At 42.4% G+C, this 19,164-nt stretch overlaps 1 protein-coding gene across 1 annotated transcript; it reads right to left on the bottom strand.

Annotated features, from left to right (window-relative positions):
• Positions 1-230: 230 nt before the first annotated feature.
• rai2 (retinoic acid induced 2) lies at positions 231-18,116 on the bottom strand. The gene is made up of 2 exons (XM_026998622.3): positions 17,772-18,116; positions 231-5,354 (listed from the first exon to the last, which is right to left on the bottom strand). The coding sequence occupies exon 2, from the start codon at positions 5,304-5,306 to the stop codon at positions 3,564-3,566; it is 1,743 nt and encodes a 580-aa protein (XP_026854423.2). The 5' UTR covers positions 5,307-5,354; positions 17,772-18,116; the 3' UTR covers positions 231-3,563.
• Positions 18,117-19,164: the final 1,048 nt, after the last annotated feature.

Raw genomic sequence — 19,164 nt, 5'->3', positions numbered from 1 at the left:
TGAAATTGCTGTGCTTTTGTTTGGAGATTTCTCAGGTTTAGTAGATTTTGTTTATAATAGACTTTTGTAACGTAGCATTTCTGCTTAGTTAAACGTGACAGTTTTCTTTTAGTTTCTCTGGTTTTTGTGGGTTTTTATTTCTCTTTTGTAAAAGTGCCATAGTTAATACTTGGAATACTCTTTCAGAAAGTGCAGTGTGCAGAAACAAAAGTTGAAAACACTTGTTCAGATGTTAATATCAGACATTTTTAATCATTACATTTTTAAAGGTAACACGCCCTTCACATACACATTTTCCACATTTTAAATGATACAAATAAGAATAAATAAATAATTTAAAAACATGGCCAGTACTTTGTAATTTCTTCAGTCATTTCCACATTGCCCTTTTATTTACAAAAGTTATCATTTATGGTAGAAAAATTTGCACACAATACTTAAATATCAATACCTACAAAATCTTCATATACAATCGTAGGTGAGGTGGAAGGATGTTGCTGTCTGACACACAAACTGGCTCACATAATTTCATAACAGTTATGATTTTCCTCTCTAAAACTATTAGTACTCATGCACCAGTCACATGTCCCTTCCAGAAAACAACTGGCAAATTAACTAAGCATACAAACAACCACATGCTAGTTAATAGAAGGCTCTACTGCCAGATTAGTGTCAGTGTGCATGATAAATACAAAAGAAACGTAAGCAGGTTACCCTGACCTTCAGCAAACTGCGTTAGCACTTTTTGTTGACTCTAATCTGCTTTAAGGTTCTACCCAAATTCCCCACCCGCAAAGAAAATATGTCTTATATTAAATCTGGGTACATTTTCCATCAGTCCTTTGCAGATTAATGTGCTAGCCAATTATCTATTCCAAGGCATACCACATGAAACAAGTATTTTAGCTGGCCCTTTAAAGACACACAAACATTAGAGCTCACAAAGGCCAATATGTGAATACACCCAATCCACAAAATGATTAATAGCTCCTGTTTAAAGATATATTACCTGATTTCTCCCTGTTGAGTTTGTCATGAAAACAGGTCTTGGTTAAGCAACATTGCTCTGACAGGCTCTATGGAAACTGGCACTGTTAATATCTCAAATGTTAAAAAAACAAATGATTCTCTTTCAACCTCACAAGATTAAAATACATAATGAATCACAAGAATTTGTGTTGTATTCAAGAGCCTGACCCACTGCAGTTACTAGTTTTTCAAGAAGACACTATTCATTTGCAATACTGAATTACAGCTTGCAAGTTAAATTTGAGAAAATTGGCTTAGTGAACTTGAAAGTTAGCTTTTTGATGTCAGTGTGTAGCTACAATAATTTCTGCTCTCAGGGCATCTGTGTGGTCTGATCTAAAAGCGAACCGTGTACAAGTCTGAGCAGAACAGACAGTTTAGATATAGCCAGATCCCATCTTTAAGCTAGCAAAGCTTAGCAGTCCGAGAGTCTTCACTGTCTTCCATTTAATTTATTTTTTTTTGCTTATTTGTGTCCTGCATGAATACAAAATAATTTTATATAATATAAATGTGCCAAAACAATTGACCCAACCAATTTTCTCCTTCAAGTTTCCATTTGTTAGAAATTGTGGGAGAGAGAACCTGACCCTGCCTGAGCTCCTCACAGTGTGTTTGGACGAGCTTTCTGCTGTAGGATCAACCTCTGCTGCACAATCCGTAACCATGAAAAAGATTAAAAGGAGAACCACCACTAAGGGGAGCAAACACAGTGAATTTCAAAGTCTAGCACAGCTGAATTTACACTTACATACAACTTAAACCTTCAACTATACACACACACACACACACACGCACACATTTACCAACAAAAGGTACTGAGAAATGGATCTTAGACACCAAGTTCTGAACATGAGAACACACTAGAAAAATTGTGTTAAGGGGACTTCACTGATTGTATCACATAAACATGAAATACACAGTAAACATATACGGCTACCTCTACCCAATAAAAAAAAAAAAAAATGAAACCTTAGAAACTTTAATTATTCACCTAATTCTGAGAGGAAACCCATTCTGCAAGAAAAAAATAAAATAAAATAAATAAAATAAAAATAATTTTATATATATATATATGCGCGCTCTGGATTTAATTTTCTTCTCCCAATCACAAAGCTGCAGGAAAGAAAATCAGTACTGTCGAGAGTGGGGCTGTTTAAGTACAGGGGGTGGTGAGGGGATCTGAAATACATTTCAAATAACTTGATTTATTGGCTGTCAATACCCATCCACCACCCACCCAATTTTTAGAAACAAACATGCTGCAATTACTTTAAATAATAATTAAAAATACCACTGGTTGGTACCCCCAGTTAGGCTAGTCTAAAATTATTGTACATACATTTTTTTATTACTTTACATTGTCTGAAGAACTGTTGGAATTTCTTTCTCTCTGAAAGATTGTTTATTTAAAAAGGTTTTTTTTTTTAGAAAAAGACAAAAGTAAGGCCCAAACAAGGAACATAATAATAATAATAAACCGTTTTAACTGGATCTGCTGTTCCTTTTGCACCCCTGTCTCATAATTTTTGCTTTATTTCGGATGGAGTAAGCAGTGGAAAACTGTTTTTCTCTCTTTCCTCTCCTCCCAGAAAGAAGGAGGACAAATTTGTGCTTGTTGCCACGGACAACCATTTCTGCGATCACCAGTTAACGAAACGGACGCCTGCACTTTGCCAAGTCTTTATTAGCCTGCTGCGCTAACCGCTAACCCAAGCCCCACCCATCGCTCCCCATGAAAGGCTCTGCTTCGCTGAGCCACTGATTAACACAGCTATTACCTGCTAAGGGGGAAGGCACAGAGGTCAAAGAGCACACTACCCCAATTGAATAAGGAGATTTGCTCTCATAAGGTTCATGTGAGAACAAAAGATCAGGAACATCCTGTGCAAAAACTGACAGCAAACTGAAATTGAGAGGGAGCGTTTGCCATGTACTTAACAGTTAGACATGAATTTTACACATCAGCCAATTCTACACATCATGTCTCTATGAGGAATCCAGAAGTGATCTCTTTCTGGCAGCTGGCAAAATCTCAGAACTGGGCTCCTGCATATTAATGAGCATTTAGATTAGCGAAGTCTTATGAATAATTCATGAGGGTGTGTGACCAAAATCAAAATGCATATCAGACACAGTGCACTGGTTTTCGAGGGAAATTAGATGTGGAAATGTGATTGATTCATTCAGTAGTGCTGCAGTCTGTCATTTTAAGCCCCTTATACCCTAAGCATTTTATATCCTGTTGACTCAGCCACTTAAGGATCTCTCTGATTGCTTTATAATGAATGGATCAAATGCAAACTGGGAGACCAGGGGCAGCCAGCATCATCCTAAATCGTCTGGACAGCGCAGGGAGCGTCTAGGTCTTGTTTCTGCCAGAAATGCCTTTAGCCTCAACAAACCCTCATTCCTCCTGACTGTCTCTTTCTCTCTCACTTTCCTTCAGGATTTTGCATGCTCTGTATTTCTTTCTTTCTGTCCAAGTTCCTCAGCTGCTCCCCTCTCTCATACCATCCCTTCCAGAGCTCCTGTTATTTCCTCGGCAGGAAGGCAGCCAGCCGCTGCTTCTTTATAGGCAGGATGTGGATCTCCTGGGAGCTGACCTTTTTTAATTTGATGCCTCTGTTTTTGGGGATTTTCTTAAGTGTGTCACTGGGGTCTCCGTGCTGCTCCCCCTGGGGTCTGGGCAGGGCAGCATAACCCCCTTGGCTGGCATCACACTTGATAGAAAAGTTTTTTGTGGAGACACCCGACAGACCTTTGAGTTTTCCACAGAAGATGGCAGGCATCGCGTCCTTCACAGACACGATGACCTTTGCCGTCTGCGAGGTGCTGACGATCTCAATGTTTCCGCTGCCTGCCAGAGCAGCGTCGTGGACTGAGCCAACGGAACCATTACCACCACTGTCCATCACCCATTTGTGCTGGCGGCTAAACTCCAGAGACGCCAGACCACTTAGGAGCTTGGAGTCCAGTTTGGGTGTGCAGTCTACTGGCCGCAGGACCCCCAGAGCCAAAGCCCCATTATTGACATCTTCTCCAGAGATACGGACTCGTTCCCGCTCATGCATTGGCGATCCATAGACACTACATGACTGGATGCATGTCTTTCTCTCATTGGGCATGGATAGGTCAAGGACACTGTCCTGCTGGAAGTGGATCTCCTGTGCATGCAGCTGTTGAGGATGGGGAGCCTTGAGGGACAAGTCTAGCACTTCTCCATCTGTCACCACTAGTGATGAAGGCGAGGAAGGAGGTGCCTGAGGGACTGCCATCTCCTTGCTGGGCATCACCACAGAAGGGAAGATGTCTTGAGTGGAGGTCTGAGTGGCCTTACTTGAAGAGCAAGTGTGCTTGGGGGGCGCTAAGTCAATCTTGCTATCCTTGCATGCTGAGACTGGGACTGGGATGGGAATTGGGATTGGAAGAGGCACGGGAAGAGGAATGACAACTGGATAGGGTACTAGCAGGGTGGCTGGAGGCACCAGGGGAGCAAGCGGCGAACCATAGGGATGTGAAAGTGGAGAGGAGGGGAGGAATGTGGGGGAGAAGGGGTCCGAGGGCGGGGAGGCTGCTGCATGACAGCTAGGAGGAGTATTCCCCTGACCTGGAAAAAGGTCCTGCAAGATGGCAGCAAAACTTGGGTTCTGAAGAAGAGTCAGGAGACTGGCATCCAGTACTGGACCTGCAGCTTTCTGCTCCAAGGCAGGGGGAGGCCCAAGAGCGAGCGAAGGGTTCTGGCAGAGCATGTTGTTCTGCACAGAGAGGGCAGGGCAGGTGATGGCCTGCTGGAGCAGCTGGGGGTTCAGGTGCTGAAGCACCTGCTGTTCCAGGACCAGGGGAAGGGAGAGGGGACCCTGGCTTGTCATTAGGTATGGGGTGGTCCCGGTCTGCCCCACCTGTGGGGCTGCCGTACCAGCTAAGATGGGCAGCACGACGGGGCTCTCTCCCAAGCAGATGGGCTGAAGGACCGTGGTTGCCACCTTAAGGGCAACCCCTCCAGGCGACTCTGTTGTTGGGGCCACAACAGGGGTGGTCTGAATGGTCAATAGGGGGGAGAGAGACCTCTTAGTGATGGCAGGAGAAGCGAGGTTCCATGTCTCGTTCGGGATTAGCGGTGCGGCCTCGTTTTCGAGCTTACCAACGCCATCGCCTCTGCTTACTGAGCTGCTGCACACCTCCTGAGGGTTTGCCATGTCTACTGATAGTGAGTCCTTGTAGGGGTCCTCCATCACCTCTTTCTTATATGAGCTTGTTTCAGGTGCTGTGGGCATAAGACTTCATGCCTGTTTGTCTTTCAGTGAAGATTTTAGGGACAAACCCTGTAAAATCAAGGGGCATAACAACAAGCATTAGTCTCTGGCAGTAAATAACATTTAGTACATATAATTTAAGTGATTGGTTAGCATAATTTGTGAGAATAAACCTGTTAATACTGAATATTCCTACAGCATATATTTTAGCTATAAACAGTGTTTCGGAAGATGCGGAAAGTCTGTGTCTGCGTCAAAAAGCTGCGGAAGTGTGATAATGTCATAGTACAAAGTGGAATTGTGTCCACAAACATTGTACACAAAAGGCTAAAGCACCAAGGAAGAGTCTAAACAGATCAGGAATGTCTCGGTGAAAGGAATGGCTTCAATTGCCTGGGAGGGAGCAGAGAGGGAGGAATCTGATGAAATTAACTTGAAGCGAGCCTCGGTTTATTTGTTTATGAGCCAGCCTCAGTGTGGAATTTATTACACTAAATGCTGGCAGCACTCTAAACTAAACCTCGTTCTGGCAGACGCAGAGGCGTGCGGGGAGAGCCTAAGAGGGTGAGGGCGAAGAAGCTAGGACAAGCGGGAGGGGTGTCATAAAAAGAGAGAGAGAGAAGGAAGAGCGAGTGAAGCAGAGAATGAGGGGTTAAAGACAGTGGGCGAGATGCACAGTGTGAACAATCTTTATGTAGCATATGCCAAATTACTGGTGTATTAGAACCCATATACAATTCTTAAACTTCTGTACGTTGCCAGAATATCCGGGTATTTTATTTAATAATATGCAAATAAACCCAATGAACACAACTGCAATTCCGCAATTAACAAGTTAAGGTTTAACTACAAGATAGAAGATAAGAAGTATTATCCAGTTCTGTAAGATCTGTCCTGCATTTGAAAATTCTGCTGAGTAAGAAAAATGCTCGAACGGGCTTTATTATAAGCACACTCAAAGTGCGAGGGGGCTGTTCACGGCTCTCGACATTTGTTCAATTACTGCATGCAGATATAGGAGTGTTTCGCTTGTGACGAGAATACGGGCTCTCAGAACTGAACCATGTTATCGTCTACAGTCTAATTGTTAACAAACCCAAAACAAAAAGTCCCCCAGCTGGACTAGGACTGGTACTGTCCCACGGTGTCTGTCAGAACCACCTGCACGCGAGAAGGCCACGCTAACCCAAACAGAAAGGAAAGCATGATAAGGGAACGCGCAAACTCAACAGCCTTGCTTCCTATGAACCAGCGCCAGTACAGATGGCTTCTCACTCTTCTGACCTTCCTTTACCTAGTACTGTCTCTCTTTTTTTTCTTACATTCCTGCTTGGTTTTTTTTTGTTGTTTTTTTTTTTTTGTTCTTGGCTTCATTAGAGCCTTTTCCCTCCCATGCTTCAACTCTCTCTCTCTCTCTCTCTCTCTCTCTCTCTCTCTCTCTCTCTCTCTCTCTCTCTCTCTCTCTCTCTCTCTCTCTCTCTCTCTCTCTCTCTCTCTCTCTCTCTCTCTCTCTCTCTCTCTCTCTCTCTCTCTCTCTCTCTCTCTCTAACTGCCTGCCTGCCTGCTTCAGTCCTCAGTTGAAAAGGTCAAGCTCGGGGCAGGAGCTGCTTAATAAGGAAACATTTCATTACAGCACCGGAGCTTCCTTTGCTGAAGTGCAGACTTGGAGCAGAGCGAAACAGAGGTTTAAGTTCTGTTGTGTACTGGACATTCCTCACAGAGAATGGACCTTACAGCCCAAGAGTCAAAGGAAACCATGAGGCTCCTATAAAACCTTGGATAAATATCTACACGTTTCTCTCTGTTCGAACTGGATGCGTGAATCACATTAACATTAGCGGGAGATAAAACAATTATTTTTCAAGTATTCCGAGAAATTCTTAAATGCAAAACACCCAATGAGAATGGCGCTTCTCTACGCGGGAAGTCAAATATTCAGGACCTGTTTTCTGGATACAGATTTCAGTCTGATCTGCTAGATTTCTCTCAACACGGGGGCCATTTTGTCAGTGATGAAAATACTCTGTAGTCTAGGGCACTAGCATGGTATACTGGTCCCTGGACTTCTGACAGCATAGTCCCTTAAGACAATGCTATAAAATGCATATGCATTTAAACATCATTAATGTGAACACAACAATAAATCTAAATTATTACAAGACCATTCATAGGGGGGCACCCTAAAAGAGCCATATGTTCACACCACTAATAAAAAACTCCTTGCATGCTCCATATTGCCCCAGTGTGATTTTTCACCCCCTTTTCTTTTCTCCTACTGTCTCCTCGAGGAGCGCCATCTTCAATCTACCACCAGTCTCGTTTCTCAGGCTGTCTCTGTGAAAATCCCAAAAGATTATCAGCGGTGCACCCTGAACTGTGCCGTTGTTTTAAGACTTCGTAAAACAAACACATGCTTTGAATGCTATACCCAGCTCGTGAATCTCAGTTTATGGGTATATAATCTGCGAGACATGCTGCCAAAAAACTGAGAATATAAATCCTGAACAAAGAAAAAGGTCCATAAATTAGAATTCATACTTGGAAAAGCAACAACGTGCATGGCCAGTCTTCTGAATGATTTATTCCACAAGATACTATATTCCAGCTGGTCTCTCTATAGTAAAATTATAATGACGTGGTAGACAGATTCCTTTAATATGACAAAGTGCTGCTGCCATACAAATCATTTGCCTCCATTGTGTTACTATTAAAGGTCGTTATATAGGTTCCACACAATTCAGCACAGGCTAAACCAACTATGAGCTACGCTATAGATGACAACACTGTTACATATATTCCAACAATTTTAATGTGCGTTTTAAAATTTCTCTTCTAGCCATTTGTGGTATACATGTGGGAATACAGTATTTTAGGTAAAGTTTCCATAATCTTCAGGATTATGTGGAATTGTCATTGTATGCATGTACGGAGAACAAACTGGGCTTCATTATACCCTTTTGATACCCTTCCTAAATTTTCCGGTGTGGTTCCAAATCCCATTCTGCCAGACGAACCTAAATGAACAGCCAGGCCTGGCAATCTCCTTCTAGAAGGAGAAAATGGAACAGATGTAACAATTTAGTAACAATTTTCTATTCCATCCACAGGCACTGTTGTCATGCCAACGCTGGGCTAATAAATCCATCTTTGGTACTGTGTGCTGGGGCAGCCATTTTGTGTCCCACATTGCTCCTGTGATGGAGAGGAGAGCAAAGCCAGTGGTAAAGCTCAGTTATCAGCAACCCACTAGAACCCACTAGTACTCACACACATTGCACGCACAACCTTCTAGTACCCACACACATTGCACGCACAACCTTCTAGTACCCACACACATTGCACGCACAACCTTCTAGTACTCACACACATTGCACGCACAACCTTCTAGTACTCACACACATTGCACGCACAACCTTCTAGTACTCACACACATTGCACGCACAACCTTCTAGTACCCACACACATTGCACGCACAACCTTCTAGTACTCACACACATTGCACGCACAACCTTCTAGTACTCACACACATTGCACGCACAACCTTCTAGTACTCACACATTGCACGCACAACCTTCTAGTACTCACACACATTGCACGCACAACCTTCTAGTACTCACACACATTGCACGCACAACCTTCTAGTACTCACACACATTGCACGCACAACCTTCTAGTACTCACACACATTGCACGCACAACCTTCTAGTACTCACACACATTGCACGCACAACCTTCTAGTACTCACACACATTGCACGCACAACCTTCTAGTACCCACACACATTGCACGCACAACCTTCTAGTACTCACACACATTGCACGCACAACCTTCTAGTACTCACACACATTGCACGCACAACCTTCTAGTACTCACACACATTGCACGCACAACCTTCTAGTACTCACACATTGCACGCACAACCTTCTAGTACTCACACACATTGCACGCACAACCTTCTAGTACTCACACACATTGCACGCACAACCTTCTAGTACTCACACACATTGCACGCACAACCTTCTAGTACTCACACACATTGCACGCACAACCTTCTAGTACCCACACACATTGCACGCACAACCTTCTAGTACTCACACACATTGCACGCACAACCTTCTAGTACTCACACACATTGCACGCAAAACCTTCTAGTACTCACACACATTGCACGCACAACCTTCTAGTACTCACACACATTGCACGCACAACCTTCTAGTACTCACACACATTACACGCACAACCTTCTAGTACTCACACACATTACACGCACAACCTTCTAGTACTCACACACATTGCACGCACAACCTTCTAGTACTCACACACATTACACGCACAACCTTCTAGTACTGTTGAACATTACATACACAACCTTCTAGTACTCATACACATTACATACACAACCCTCTTGTACCACTGCACATTACGTACACAATGGTGTAGTACTACTGTACATTACATATACACAACTCACTAATATTGTTTCTACATTACATACACAAACCTTTACACCAGCAGCATATTGCAAACACAGCTTACTATTACTATATATTTCAGATACATTTCAGTTACTATTACTAACACTGCACGTTAAAATGGGGGCAACATCTTTCCCTTGCAGCAATATACAAGATTTGTGAGCGGTTGATCTCTAGGCCAGCAAATGTTTAATTATCGGCAAAACAGTTTATTATCACTGCTGCAACGGCATTGCTGCATTGATTAACGAAGATACCATTGGCTGCCCACGACAAATTTACTAACACGCAAGTTACAAATCTTTTTATTAATCTAGAAAGCTATATAACATGTACACTCACCGACTACTGTTAGCAACACCTTAGTCTACAGTCCCTTCTATTGCCATGCACACATTGCACTAGTCAACCCTCTAGCAAGGGCTATCAATGGTCAGCTTCTGAGCAGAGAGCCACTGTTGGTCAGATTGGCCAGATGTTTTTGGGTTACAGGTGACTCTCCACTCAGCAGTGACAATGATGTGTGAGAAGATGCCAGTAATACTCCTGTCCCCGATAGATTTTCCCCAGCCCAACATCCTGAGCCATGCCACTACCATGTTAAGATAATAAACTAATAAATTAACCTGTCTAGAGATGGCTAATGAATCTCAGGGCCTGTAATTGTGCACTGATGAAATGCATGTTAAAACGGGTACTTAATAAAGTGACCAGAGTGTATAGGTACAAGATATGTGTTTGTAATAATGTTGCTGTCTTATTTGACCCATCCCTTCTCTTAATATTCAGGGTAAACAGGGCTCCAACTTGACCCCCCCACACGTTCCCCATGTGCTACTGCTAAGAAAGGCCAATACTGTTGTGCACTTCCTACACTACATGTCGTCTTCAACACCGGTCTGCACTTCCTACACTACATGTAGTCTTCACCAACACTGTGCACTTCCTACACTACATGTAGTCTTCACCAACACTGTGCACTTCCTACACTACATGTAGTCTTCACCAACACTGTGCACTTCCTACACTACATGTAGTCTTCACCAACACTGTGCACTTCCTACACTACATGTCGTCTTCACCAACACTGTGCACTTCCTACACTACATGTAGTCTTCACCAACACTGTGCACTTCCTATACTGTCTTATATGTTGCACCGAGGCCTTGGAGGAGTGCCATTTCATTCTGCCATATACCTTCTTGTTTTTCAAAACACATAGAAGTACATATTTATTGGCATGTATGGACATGTACACACACATACTGGAAAGGGGTGAGGTAATAAAGGGACTTATAATTTTTGTGTTTATAGACTGTCCTAGTGTAGCCTCTCTCAGACACTGTATTAGTGTATTTATTTATAGAGCCAACACAGGATTTCAGTGAATGTGAGATAGCTTATGATACATCAAATTGCATGTAAGACCCTTATAGTTTAGACTATAATATTAAATGTAATATTCTACTTTACTAATATTATTTAATATTTATTTGTAGTTCTTATGAACTCATACACATAGAAATATTGTGTGCATCACATGAGCAGTTACTAAATAATCAATTAAGGAAGGATATGGAACGGCATTTTCTAACTGTATCTTTTTTCTCCAAGTTAAAACTGAAGTTCCATTAGCGGTCCATCGGCAATTTAGAAAATGGAAGATGGAATACCAGAAAAAATGACCAAAGAAACAGACCTTATCGATTTGTATGGATGGGTCGTCAGACTCTCGGGTTATGCGTACATGTCGGAATCTTTATGTCCAGCAAGAAAATAGGTTTTATGGAGCTTTACTGCTACAGTGGACACCCAAACATGCACCCACAACCACGAAACATGTCAATTCTCTTTGCTTTACAACCCAAGAGAACACTACATTCCAGCATTACTGACTAGTATAAATAACAAATGTACATCACCTTTTTGTGCACACAGAGTGGTTGAGAGAGACATCAGAGTACCTTGCAAGCAGTGTAATTATTAACCCCTTGATTTCAATGAGTTAACAATTACACAGTGACTACAGTAAGGCTGACCCATGGATCAATGGGCCCACCCTTTCAGTGTTCCAGTCAGTCTCTGTCAGCTGACTGGACATCAGCACACCTGCCCTTTGTGCCGTCTGTCGAGATAGTGCACGGACATACGTGGCAGCACTGCGAAGCCCATGCGCCGTGACCATGTGAGAAAAGTACTTAAACTCCAATGGTTACTCATGAGGGGAGGCTCGGGAACGTGAGGTGACCGCCCCAGTCCACCTTTTTCATTATGACCAAGCAAGATAATCTATACACTATGGGATCAAACACAAGCCTTCTAAAACAGCTGGGCAGCTAGAATGTCCCAGTATTACCAGTATAAGACAAAGGACCATGCGTCATAGGGCATGCATTACAACAAACTCCTGGAATCAAAAAGTTATGTTTATATCAACCAGATATTAGGCTCGGGTAAGTGTAATTGCACATGCAGTAGAAGACAGGACATGTCAAAAATGCAGACCTAATGGTACCATGGTTGATATAAATTTTAAGACTCACATAATAGTCCATATACTGTTAAAGAGCTAAATGGTCCAATAGCTGTATGACTAATACAGTCTCCTCGGGATAACTTCGCTCTTCAGTTATGACATACAGAAAGGGGATAGATTATATCTAAATAGAGTGTTTTTCAAACAACATTAAGGTCAGATGATGTAAACATGTTTCTAATTTAGGCAGCAAATAAACAAAAACAAAATCCCATATCTGCATCCTTGAAACCAATCCCTTCTGCTGCTTGCCCTGAGTTTTGCGTTATCATCAGATATTCTACCGTGCAGTCTGACACAGGCCAGACCTCGCTTAACACACCGGAAACGTCTTTCTCCAGTGTCATCCCACATCTAACAGGCTTCGCTCTCCTGTCAGCTCATAACTGACCAAGAGGACATTCTAGCAGTCTTAAAGAAAAAACATTTGGAGGATTAAGCTGACTGCAGTCACTCATCTACTGGATAGCTAATGACAAAATAACCTTATCATATTGTTTTGACCAATAACATGTTAAGTCCAATTAACACGTACTTTAAAAAGTGATGCATACAACTGACATATAACCACAAGGTCACGTAACGCTACTTAGTTTAGCAGCAGGATTTTAATAATTTATTTTGTATTCATTTTGTTGTAAATGCGAAAAGATAAAGAGTTGCTTTCACAGTTACCGTTGACTCTACCGTTCTAGTTTGCTGTTCTGTTCAATCATTCGACGATGGAAACGTGCCATTGTAAAACAAAGTCTTTTACTTCAATACTAATTTTTTTTCCCATAATATACAAAACGTTATTGTTATTACTCGTCTTTGTTGGCAATATCTCCTAACGTTAGCTAGCTATCATAAACAAACATGTTTATTAAAGAAAATGGCCTCTTTAGGACGTGTAGAATAAATCTGTAATTGTTTATAATAAAGAACAGAATTACGGTTTGTGTTCAAAGTAATGATCTCAATATTAGATAGTCAAGTATAACGTTATTCTAGGTCAGTTGAAATTGCTTTAAACTATCTAGAAACTGACCGTTACAGAGCCTGCCTAGATAGCAAGTGAACAGTTAGTAATTTTCGAGTCTATAAATGATCAAAACCGTTAACAAGCACATCCATAATATATGAACAGTACAGCCATAAAGTGTCCTAATTAAACTACCACCTGTGAATTATTTTTTGCCACATCCCTTACAAAAGGTCGATTTACACTGAAAGGCTGCGCGGCGTGTCGACCCCCCTGTAAATACTGTCGTTGGAGCATACTAATACTAATATGGCAGACTGATCACTTGGATTGGCCTGACTTTGACTGGATAGATTACTGCTGCCTCACATATCCAGTTCCTTATTAAAGATCAGTGGATACAGCTGAATGTCATTTGCCTCCAGGGATTAATTTGCCTCCGGGGATTCCCTTTATGACATCACCACTTTCAGTGCACTCTGCCCTCCAGATTGTGCCAGAGGCTGTCACTTCCTACAGGCAATAAGCACATCCCCACCTAATATCATGAAGCAGCTCAGAGCACATCCTCCACACTCCAGAGTTCAGCAGCAGCATGGCAAGGCCAAACCCAGGCCAGCAGTACACACGCAGGGGATCTTATCTGGCCGGTGAATAGCCCATTTGTCTGGCGCTCAAGGCTTCTGCAGTGTATCTGCACACAGCTCAGCAAAGCAAAGCCACAATGTGCCAGGCTTGTCCCTGAGATAAAGCGAGAGAGGGCTCAGTCAGCCAGACCAACCAGGGAAACACACACACACACACCCATCCACACGGTGCATGGGCTCACGTGGTCTTCCATTAGCATGCTTTAGAGAGTAGCAACTGGATTAAAACCAGAGATGGATTTCTGGCGAGAGAAGGTCGGGGATTGGCTGATTTATGCAACGATGCCGACATCTTGGCAAGCATGGCATCTAAACGTGTTTGACTGTGAAGGCAGAAAGGGCCCCAGTCCCTACCCTCCTCTCCCAAACATACACAGGCACGTACAGAAACCCACACGGAGTTAATGATTACAGCAACAACACGATTAGAACAGAAACAGAGGTGGCAGTGTTTCAGAGCCTCCATGAAATATGCATCCTCATGGAGCCGCTACGCTCCCTCCCTACCCGGAATGCTAACAAGTACCAACCTCCCTCCCAACTCATTGACTTCATGGGCTCTGCATGACCTCTCCACTCTTCCCAGGGTACTCCCGCATCGCACCCACTTCAGGTACGATTCCTTTCCATAGTTCGATCTGGAGACAGATTCCCGTATCCTGATCCTTACCTCAATGACTGCACATCAAAACCCAAAGCTGCTCTCAAAGCAGCAGCTGAACACTGATCACATCCCCAATGAGACGTGTGATAGCATCGCCAGATGCTATAAATAAGCTCCAGAACAGGGAGGTTTTAATTAAATATGAGGTCATGTGATCTGGGCTACGGTAGACAGACGATCCCCACACATCCGTTATAGTTACCACTAAATGCTCCTCTAGCAATGAAACACTACTCTGCTGTTATGACAGCAGGATCAAAGTGCAGCATGACAGTGGGTTTAATACACTTGAATCGATCCAATTAAAAACAATGACCGATGAATAATCAATAAACACATAAACATATACAATAAAATGATAGACAAATTGGTCAAGTAATAAATATAGCCAGAAAATGTGTATAGTTAAACAAAATGAAAAAAGACGATGTAAAGACAAAAACAGACACTAAATTCACAATGGTGCATATGTAATATTTCAGGCCTGCCAGTACTGTATATTTAAAGGGCAATCCAGCATGCTTGTATAAGGTAGGACAGAAGGTCTAGAAATCCTGAAGATTTCTATCATGATCTTTATCATCACCATTTCAAATTGCGTCAGCTTGAACTGTATCAGGTTCAGCGGTTTCATTCTGGCACCTTAACACCATGGCAATAATTGCTACTGTCCAGCTTTTTTTTCCATATTTACCAACACTAATAACATCAGAAACAGGGGGGAAGAACTCCAGCATTTGGATAAAAGCAAGCAAAAAAAAAAAAAAACCAAAAAAACAATTGCTGATGTGAAATAATTCTGTTTTGCGTCCATGGTTCAAAAAAACCCAAAGCAAGCATATTATCTCTAAAGTTCCAGAAATGGACGCATGAGACTACGTTAGAAAAAAACAGAAAGGCAGAAGTACTTCAGCATCATATGCACGCTGATCTCTGGGCTTGCAACCAGGCTGCTGTGTGATGGATAACCCTGGCATGGCATTGGTGCCCATGGCATGATGCGGTGTTCCAGATGGGAAGACCGGTCTGCATCCCAGCCCTCCCACAGTAATAGCTTCCACATTTCACTCCTCCTTTCTGAAATGGCTTGTGCCAAACAATATCAAAATAGTATAACAGAAGCCACAGTACTTAACAGCAGAGCTGGGCCCACAAAATGCAAGGGCCTCGTCACCATTGCTGGGTAAGTGCTTGCTTTGGTTCAGGTTCTGTCGATGAGGAATCCTTGAGCAGCGGTGCTTGTATCCAGCCCATGTTGGCCACATAAGCCATTAATGAAATATAGCAGACTGACACTGCCAATGTCCAGAATTACTGTACACTGTTTGCTTGGAAATTCTTCAAATCCCTTCCACTCCCTATCACACTGTCACCCCCCCCCCCCCCCCCTCTCTCTCGTCTCCATTTCATAACCGTCCCTTCTAAAACACACAGTTCTCTGCCCTGGATCTATCCATAGTAAATCACATGCATGAAAATGTCAGTACAGCAGAGACTTTCATGTTCCTGCATCGCAGATTGGAACTGTACACATGCAAAACCCTTTCTCCCATCTGAACCACAGAAAAGCCACAGAGAAGCCATGAAACTGCAATATGCCCTATGAAATAAATGAAACTGGTTAAATAACTAAAAAACTCATTTAAAACTATATGAATAAAACACAAAATGGAAGTAGATAGTAAGATGTAGTTTGTGTAGGATTTTGACAATAGAAGTTTACATCTCAGCTTGTTTGTCAAAGTCAACAATAGTAAAGTCTTGTTTAGACGTTACTATTTTGCTGTAATAATTTAATATACTGTGTTAGTATAGAGGTCCAGGAAGCTCCCGCATTAGAGACATTAGATCTGCTATTTCTATGTGTAGCTTATATTTCTCTCGGTGTATGTGTTTGTGTATGTTTGTGTATGCTGATGAAGCCAAATCAGATCCAAAAGGGAGTCGTTTCTTTACCTGAGATTTCTGAGTACCTCAAATTTGTTGTTTATATTTAAGCTAACATCACCTGCTATCCATGTTAGTCTCAGGGAAACAATTCAGATGACATCAACAGACTATATTTAATCAGTCGTTTAACCCTTTTCTTCCCTTACAGTCCAGTCACATGTGGAGAAGTAATGTAATTCCAATTTTTTGAAAGAAATATTGCAACTCAAAAGGCTTCTCTAAACACTCCTTGCTATTTCATTGAAATGTAGACCAAGTAACTTCCCATTGTTTTCTTTCAAAGTCTTCATAATGCTGGCATTGATCTGATAATTTATTCTTTCTGCTTCTCAGGGGAAGCCTCATCATGCAGCACCAGTAAAGTGAAAATATCAGTGGCTTAAGACCAGAACACTTGTCTTTACAAGAGTAATGCAGTGCGTAACTCTATCTCTGCATCTGTCCAGAAAAACATTTTTTAAGTGATGAACGAATGGAGAATATCACGTTAAACCTTTCGTGAGCCTTCCGTTACGTAAAGTTTTCACACGGAGTTTTGTTCCGAACCCATCTGTCCACTGCGTATTTAAACAAAAGTACTCACTGGAATCTAAAACGCTGATATGTACCAGACACCATGAACATCTCTAAACACTGATACACTAGAAAGCTATATTTAACAACGTGCGCCTGCGGATCCTACTTTTAACACTCATTTTACAGTCACGCCTAAACGTCACACAAGGGTCCTCTTGGAAGGTATATAAAACTGTCACGTTCATGTGAGCTCGGGATATTGTTCCTGTGTATAAAAAAACGCCGTTTTTTTTAATATAAGTACAAATGCATCATTTAGAAAATAATGGTCTACCATCTCTGTTTTAACCTTAGAAGTTAAAACCTCGTTTAACAGCGACGCAATGACCCTCTGTCTCTTTAAGAGACCCTTCTCCCTTTAAATCCACGAGGGTTGAGAACGCACCTGTGTGGCCAATATGGTTACTGCGTACAAAATAGATAATCGATAAATCTGATTAAGCTGTTCAATTCATTTTAGCTATGAAATAAAGTGTAGAATTCACAAATTAAACAGCAGATCGGAACACAAACTAATTAAGATTAAAGAACCCAAGAAAAAAGCATGACATGTCTGTGCAGTTAGCATAATTTGGTGATGAGCAAACACTAAGACTGTACAATCAACACCACACTGGATGATCCCAAATCATCCCAAACCGGGCATCTTGGAAATGTGAGAAAACACTCTTTACCTATGTTAAGTCGGCCAGAAAAAAGAATGGAATTGTGTCGAGCCTCGGGGGTGTCCTTAATAACGCATTATTTCTGGATTTCCGTCTCGGAAATCGCTCGGTCGCCGCTGTGGAAATGTCCTCTCTCCCCCCGTTAGGACAGACCGCGCAACGACCGCACGCTCAGAAATCGTCGCCTTTGTGCCGGTTGCGCGCGCGTAGCCCGCGTCTGGTCTGCTCGCGCTCCGGAACGAAGCGCCGCGGACGGGTGTTGCTTTTACGCCGCCGTAGTCCCCTCGCCAAAGAGCTGACAGGCGCTCCTTCTCTTTCTGCCCCCGAGAAGAAAGATGCAGCCGTATGACAGCAGGGCTGCGCGCGCAGCGCTCGAGCTTTTGGAGCTCGCGGTACCACCCCCCCCCCGCCGCGCGAGACTGAAAGGGATGGGAGAGTGCGCGCGCTCGCACGCGTTAAAGGTGAAGGGGTCAGTAAATAAGTCTTAAAAGCTCATTGCTGATTTAGTTGCTCATGGCCCTACATAAGACTGTCTAGGACTAGGTTATACGATTTTTCATGTTAGATGCAAATGTTAGCAATGCCCAAAGATTTATTGACCTGACAGTACTGAGGGATTTTAGATTTTTGGACCTCTAGGTCTAAATATCAATAAAGTAGAGGATGTGTCTGGTGTTAAACGATATAATATTGGTTAGCGTGCCATTCACTGCTGAGCTGAGACCAGTTACATGCTTTCATAATCGTTCTTCCATAAATGTTTGCTTCAGCACTTTGGCAGATGGAACTGATTCTGCATCAGGACTTACTGAGAGCCCCCATCAGAAACAGAGTAGGGAGAGTATTCCCAGGTGAGTTCCTATCGCTACCAGCCAGCCTGGGGCCATGCCTGCAGCAACAACACTATTGTTCCATGGGGGGAGAATGTTGAATGGACCTTAATGACCAGCAAGGTCTCTAATGTAAATCCCTCCACACACACACACACACACACACACACACACACACACACACACACACACACACACAGAGAGAGAGAGAGAGAGAGAACATTTAACATCTAGACATGTGTACTTTAGACCAGTTTTTATAAGCAGATATAATTTGTCTTTAGACATTTTAAACCCATCCATTTTAAACCCATTTCCACTGGAAATCTGTGTCTAATATGCATAAGTACTTTCATGGTTTGCTGCTAAAAACAAGAACGAGGAGGGTATGCTAATTTTGAAAAATACACAAAAAAGGTAGAGGTTGAGAGAAGCAATAAACAATGCAAGGGGTCATTTGAAAAAAAAAAGGCTGTTAAACAACCCAGATATCATTTGATGTTAAAGAACAAGAACAAAGCAAATACTTGCAGAGATAGAGAGAGAGAGAGAGAGAGAGAGGGATAGATGGG

Source organism: Electrophorus electricus, chromosome 21, assembly GCF_041902795.1.
Source record: "Electrophorus electricus isolate QZ-2024a chromosome 21, ASM4190279v1, whole genome shotgun sequence".
Classification (NCBI taxonomy): domain Eukaryota; kingdom Metazoa; phylum Chordata; class Actinopteri; order Gymnotiformes; family Gymnotidae; genus Electrophorus; species Electrophorus electricus.
This window is presented reverse-complemented; position numbering and strand designations above follow the sequence as displayed.

Excerpts from the sequence above, each read along its gene's own strand:
- rai2 (XM_026998622.3), bottom strand. The coding sequence starts at position 5,306 with ATGCCCACAGCACCTGAAACAAGCTCATATAAGAAAGAGGTGATGGAG.